Source organism: Procambarus clarkii, chromosome 79 (genome assembly GCF_040958095.1).
Source record: "Procambarus clarkii isolate CNS0578487 chromosome 79, FALCON_Pclarkii_2.0, whole genome shotgun sequence".
Taxonomy (NCBI): domain Eukaryota; kingdom Metazoa; phylum Arthropoda; class Malacostraca; order Decapoda; family Cambaridae; genus Procambarus; species Procambarus clarkii.
The window spans coordinates 21,722,763-21,729,669 of NC_091228.1; the positions used below are offsets into that span (position 1 = coordinate 21,722,763).

At 57.4% G+C, this 6,907-nt stretch overlaps 1 protein-coding gene across 1 annotated transcript; it reads left to right on the forward strand.

The window, feature by feature from the left end:
* The first annotated feature begins 3,064 nt into the window (after positions 1-3,064).
* Positions 3,065-4,640, forward strand: LOC123764599 (uncharacterized). The gene is made up of 2 exons (XM_069314708.1): positions 3,065-3,167; positions 3,346-4,640. The coding sequence occupies exons 1-2, from the start codon at positions 3,065-3,067 to the stop codon at positions 4,638-4,640; spliced, it is 1,398 nt and encodes a 465-aa protein (XP_069170809.1).
* The last annotated feature ends 2,267 nt before the right edge of the window (positions 4,641-6,907 follow it).

Sequence of the window (6,907 nt, forward strand, 5' to 3'; positions counted from 1 at the left end):
CACAGCCCGGTTGGTCCGGCACTCCTTGGAGGAATAAATCTAGTTTCCTCTTGAAGATGTCCACGGTTGTTCCGGCAATATTTCTTATGCTCGCTGGGAGGACGTTGAACAACCGCGGACCTCTGATGTTTATACAGTGTTCTCTGATTGTGCCTATGGCACCTCTGCTCTTCACTGGTTCTATTCTGCATTTTCTTCCATATCGTTCACTCCAGTACGTTGTTATTTTACTGTGTAGATTTGGTACTTGGCCCTCCAGTATCTTCCACGTGTATATTATTTGTTATCTCTCTCGTCTTCTTTCTAGTGAGTACATTTGGAGAGCTTTGAGACGATCCCAATAATTTAGGTGCTTTTAGCTTTGATGTCCATAGGGATTGGAAAGGATGGGGGAGGTAGAGGGATGGGGAGATGAAATTCAGGAAGAGGATGCGGGTATAGAGAGAGAGAGGAGGTTTGAAAGTTCGGTGGCCTGTCCACCATGGGTTGACATTTTTGTATGTGTTGTTTGTTTGCGTATGTGTTATGTTGGGGTGTCAGTACATTGGCTGGGCGGGCTAGTGTTTGTGACCTTGTTGGTGTCCTAAAGCACTAGAGCCGATGGAGTTGGCTGAAGGAGGCTAATCTTAGCAACATCAGGGTAGTTACACTTCTGACGCCACCACAAATGGTTTTTTGGTTTTATATTTTTTTTGTAGGAGTTTTATTTATTTATTTATTTATTATTTTTTATTTATTTATTTATTTTTTATTTATTTATTTATTTTTTTTTTATTTATTTATTAGCTTTATTGCGTCTATGCGTGCCATATATGTTCTCTGTATTCCTTCTATTTCAGCAATCTCTCCTGCTCTGAAGGTGGAAGTGAGTACTGAGCAGTACTCAAGACGGGACAACACAAGTGACTTGAAGAGTACAACCATTGTGATGGGATCCCTGGATTTGAAAGTTCTCGTAATCCATCCTATCATTTTTCTGGCTGTCGCAATATTTGCTTGGTTATGCTCCCTAAACGTTAGGTCGTCAGACATTATTATTCCCAAATCCTTTACACGCTGTTTTCCTACTATGGGTACATTTGATTGTGTTTTGTACTCTGTATTATGTTTAAGGTCCTCATTTTTACCGTACCTGGAATTTATCACTGTTAAACATCATGTTATTTTCTGATGCCCAGTCGAAAACTTTATTAATATCAGCTTGAAGTTTTTCAATGTCTTCAGCCGAGATAATTTTCATACTGATTTTTGTGTCATCTGCAAAGGATGATACGAAGCTGTGACTTGTATTTTTGTCTATATCTGATATGAGAATAAGGAAAAGCAGCGGTGCAAGGACTGTACCCTGAGGTACAGAGCTTTTAACTGCACTTGGACTAGATTTTATATGGTTGACCGTTACTCGCTGAGTCCTGTTTGACAGAAAACTGAGTATCCAGCGTGCTACTTTACCGGTTATTCCCACTGACTTCATTTTGTGTGCTATCACGCCATGGTCACATTTATCGAAAGCCTTTGCGAAGTCCGTGTATATCACATCAGCATTCTGTTTTTCTTCTAATGCCTCAGTGACTTTGTCGTAGTGCTCAAGTAGCTGTGAGAGGCACGATCTTCCCGCTCGAAATCCATGTTGGCCTGGGTTATGAAAGTCATTGGTCTCCATGAAATTGGTGACCTGACTCCTAATCACTCTCTCAAATACTTTTATGATGTGCGATGTTAGTGCAACTGATCTATAATTCTTTGCCAATGCTTTGCTCCCACCCTTGTGTAGAGGGGCTATGTCTGCTGCTTTAAGCGCATCTGGTATCTCCCCCATGTCCAAGCTCTTCCTCCACACTATACTGAGTGCCTGTGCTACCGGCACTTTGCATTTCTTTATAAATATTGAATTCCATGAGTCTGGACCTGGGGCCGAGTGCATGGGCATGTTTTCAATTTCTCTTTCAAAATTTAGTGCGCTCGTGTTGATATCAGTTATATTTACAGGGGTTTGAATATCCCGCATAAAGAAATTGTCTGGATCTTCCACCTTCATGTTGTTTATTGGAGTGCTAAACATGTCCTCATACTGCTTTTTTAGGATTTCACTAATTTCTTTGTCATCCTCCGTGTATGAACCTTCACTTGTACGAATAGGCCCAATACTGGCAGTGGTTTTTGCTTTTGATTTCGCATATGAGAAGAAATATTTTGGATTTTTCTTTATTTCCTGAATTGCTTTCTGTTCTAACTGCCTTTCTTCAGTTTGATAACTGAAGAAAGACTTTCCGCTCGATTTCTTCAATCTCCCTATTTAAATTATTCCTTCTTTGACGGGAAATTCGTGTCTGCATAAGCAGTTCCGTTATTTTTTTCCTGCGTTTATAGTGTCGTCTGCGTTCTCTTTCTACGTTAGATCTCTTTCTGGCTTTCCTCAAAGGAACATGTTTCAGACAGACTTGATACGCTGCTGAAGTAAGTTTTTCTATTCCTTCTGTAGGACTTGTATTACTTAGAACAGTTTCCCATGGAATGTTTGTAAGTTCCCTGTTTATTATCTCCCAGTCTACCCTTTTATTGCCATACATCTATCCATATCCAGCCATCGTCAGCATGCTCCATGCAGTACCCAGGAGCATCCATCGTCAGCATGCTCCAGCAGTACCCAGGAGCATCCATCGTCAGCATGCTCCAGCAGTACCCAGGAGCATCCATCGTCAGCATGCTCCAGCAGTACCCAGGAGCATCCATTGTCAGCATGCTCCAGCAGTACCCAGGAGCATCCATCGTCAGCATGCTCCAGCAGTACCTAGGAGCATCCATCGTCAGCATGCTCCAGCAGTACCCAGGAGCATCCATCGTCAGCATGCTCCAGCAGTACCCAGGAGCATCCATCGTCAGCATGCTCCAGCAGTACCCAGGAGCGACCATCGTCAGCATGCTCCAGCAGTACCCAGGAGCGTCCATCGTCAGCATGCTCCAGCAGTACCCAGGAGCATCCATTGTCAGCATGCTCCAGCAGTACCCAGGAGCGTCCATCGTCAGCATGCTCCAGCAGTAGCCAGGAGCGACCATCGTCAGCATGCTCCAGCAGTACCCAGGAGCGTCCATCGTCAGTCATGCTCCAGCAGTACCCAGGAGCGACCATCGTCAGCATGCTCCAGCAGTACCCAGGAGCGACCATCGTCAGCATGCTCCAGCAGTACCCAGGAGCGATCCATCGTCAGCATGCTCCAGCAGTACCCAGGAGCGACCATCGTCAGCATGCTTCCAGCAGTAGCCAGGAGCATCATGCTCCGTGTACGGTCTCGCCAGGACCAACACAACACGGTGCTGAGGTTACCTCAGGAAAGGTTTAATCAGCGCCGGAGAGACGTGTCATTTGGCGCCATAAACCTGAGGTGGAGACCGTGATTACCCGCGTCCCCGACCCGCCTCGGCCCTCCACCGCGTCCCCGACCCGCCTCGGCCCTCCACCGCGTCCCCGACCCGCCTCGGCCCTCCACCACGTCCCCGACCCGCCTCGGCCCTCCACCGCGTCCCCGACCCGCCTCGGCCCTCCACCACGTCCCCGACCCGCCTCGGCCCCTCCACCGCGTCCCCCGACCCGCCTCGGCCCCTCCACCGCGTCCCCCGACCCGCCTCGGCCCTCCACCACGTCCCCGACCCGCCTCGGCCCTCCACCACATCCCCGACCCGCCTCGGCCCTCCACCGCGTCCCCGACCCGCCTCGGCCCTCCACCACGTCCCCGACCCGCCTCGGCCCTCCACCACGCCCCCGACCCACCTCGGCCCCTCCACCACGTCCCCGACCCGCCTCGGCCCTCCACCACGTCCCCGACCCGCCTCGGCCCTCCACCACGTCCCCCGACCCGCCTCGGCCCTCCACCACGTCCCCCGACCCGCCTCGGCCCTCCACCGCGTCCCTGACCCGCCTCGGCCCTCCACCAAGTCCCCGACCCGCCTCGGCCCCTCCACCACGTCCCCGACCCGCCTCGGCCCTCCACCGCGTCCCCGACCCGCCTCGGCCCTCCACCGCGTCCCCGACCCGCCTCGGCCCTCCACCGCGTCCCCGACCCGCCTCGGCCCTCCACCGCGTCCCCGACTCACCTCGGCCCTCCACCGCGTCCCCGACCCGCGTCGGCCCTCCACCACGTCCCCGACCCGCCTCGGCCCTCCACCGCGTCCCCGACCCGCCTCGGCCCTCCACCGTGTCCCCGACCCGCCTCGGCCCTCCACCGCGTCCCCGACCCGCCTCGGCCCTCCACCGCGTCCCCGACCCGCCTCGGCCCTCCACCGCGTCCCCGACCTGCCTCGGTCCCTCCACCACGTCCCCGACCCGCCTCGGCCCTCCACCGCGTCCCCGACCCGCCTCGGCACTCCACCGCGTCCCCGACCCGCCTCGGCCCTCCACCGCGTCCCCGACCCGCCTCGGCCCTCCACCGCGTCCCCGACCCGCCTCGGCCCTCCACCGCGTCCCCGACCCGCCTCGGCCCCTTCACCGCGTCCCTGACCCGCCTCGGCCCTCCACCGCGTCCCCGACCCGCCTCGGCCCTCCACCGCGTCCCCGACCCGCCTCGGCCCTCCACCACGTCCCCAACCCGCCTCAACCCTCCACCGCGTCCCCGACCCGCCTCGGCCCTCCACCACGTCCCTAGACCCGCCGCGGCCCTCCACCGCGTCCCCGACCCGCCTCGGCCCTCCACCGGGTCCCTGGACCCTCCACCAGGCACCTAGACCCTCCACCTGGCACCTAGACCCTCCACCAGGCACCTAGACCCTCCACCAGGCACCTAGACCCTCCATCAGGCACCTAGACCCTCCACCAGGCACCTAGACCCTCCACCAGGCACCTAGACCCTCCACCAGGCACCTAGACCCTCCACCAGGTACCTAGACCCTCCACCAGGCACCTAGACCCTCCACCAGGCACCTAGACCCTCCACCAGGCACCTAGACTCTCCATCAGGCACCTAGACCCTCCACCAGGCACCTAGACCCTCCACCAGGCACCTAGACCCTCCACCAGGCACCTAGACCCTCCACCAGGCACCTAGACCCTCCACCAGGCACCTAGACCCTCCACCAGGCACCTAGACCCTCCACCAGGCACCTAGACCCTCCATCAGGCACCTAGACCCTCCATCAGGCACCTAGACCCTCCATCAGGCACCTAGACCCTCCACCTGGCACCTAGACCCTCCACCAGGCACCTAGGCCCTCCACCTGGCACCTAGGCCCTCCACCAGGCACCTAGGCCCTCCACCAGGCACCTAGACCCTCCACCAATCACCTAGACCCTCCACCAGTCACCTAGACCCTCCACCAGGCACCTAGACCCTCCACCAGGCACCTAGACCCTTCACCAGTCACCTAGACCCTTCCCCTAGGCACCTAGACCCTCCATCAGGCACCTAGACCCTCCACCAGGCACCTAGACCCTCCACCAGGCACCTAGACCCTCCACCAGGCACCTAGACCCTCCACCAGTCACCTAGACCCTCCACCAGGCACCTAGACCCTCCACCAGGCACCTAGACCCACCACCAGGCACCTAGACCCTCCACCAGGCACCTAGACCCTCCATCAGGCACCTAGACCCTCCACCAGGCACCGTAGACCCTCCACCAGGCACCTAGACCCTCCACCAGTCACCTAGACCCTCCACCAGGCACCTAGACCCTCCACCAGGCACCTAGACCCTCCATCAGGCACCTAGACCCTCCACCAGGCACCTAGACCCTCCACCAGTCACCTAGACCCTCCACCAGGCACCTAGACCCTCCACCAGGCACCTAGACCCTCCACCAGGCACCTAGACCCTCCACCAGGCACCTAGACCCTCCACCAGGCACCTAGACCCTTCACCAGGCACCTAGACCCTTCCCCTAGGCACCTAGACCCTCCATCAGGCACCTAGACCCACCACCAGGCACCTAGACCCTCCACCAGGCACCTAGACCCTCCACCAGGCACCTAGACCCTCCATCAGGCACCTAGACCCTCCACCAGGCACCTAGACCCTCCACCAGGCACCTAGACCCTCCACCAGGCACCTAGACCCTTCCCCTAGGCACCTAGACCCTCCAGTCAGGCACCTAGACCCTCCACCAGGCACCTAGACCCTCCACCAGGCACCTAGACCCTCCACCAGGCACCTAGACCCTCCACCAGGCACCTAGACCCTCCACCAGGCACCTAGACCCTCCACCAGGCACCTAGACCCTCCATCAGGCACCTAGACCCTCCACCAGGCACCTAGACCCTCCACCAGGCACCTAGACCCTCCACCAGGCACCTAGACCCTCCACCAGGCACCTAGACCCTCCATCAGGCACCTAGACCCTCCACCAGGCACCTAGACCCTCCACCAGGCACCTAGACCCTCCACCAGGCACCTAGACCCTCCACCAGGCACCTAGACCCTCCACCAGGCACCTAGACCCTCCATCAGGCACCTAGACCCTCCATCAGGCACCTAGACCCTCCACCAGGCACCTAGACCCTCCACCAGGCACCTAGACCCTCCATCAGGCACCTAGACCCTCCACCAGGCACCTAGACCCTCCACCAGGCACCTAGACCCTCCACTCAGGCACCTAGACCCTCCACCAGGCACCTAGACCCTCCACCAGGCACCTAGACCCTCCACCAGGCACCTAGACCCTCCACCAGGCACCTAGACCCTTCCCCTAGGCACCTAGACCCTCCATCAGGCACCTAGACCCTCCACCAGGCACCTAGACCCTCCACCAGGCACCTAGACCCTCCACTAGGCACCTAGACCCTCCACCAGGCACCTAGACCCTCCACCAGGCACCTAGACCCTCCACCAGGCACCTAGACCCTCCACCAGGCACCTAGACCCTCCACCAGGCACCTAGACCCTCCACCAGGCACCTAGACCCTCCACCAGGCACCTAGA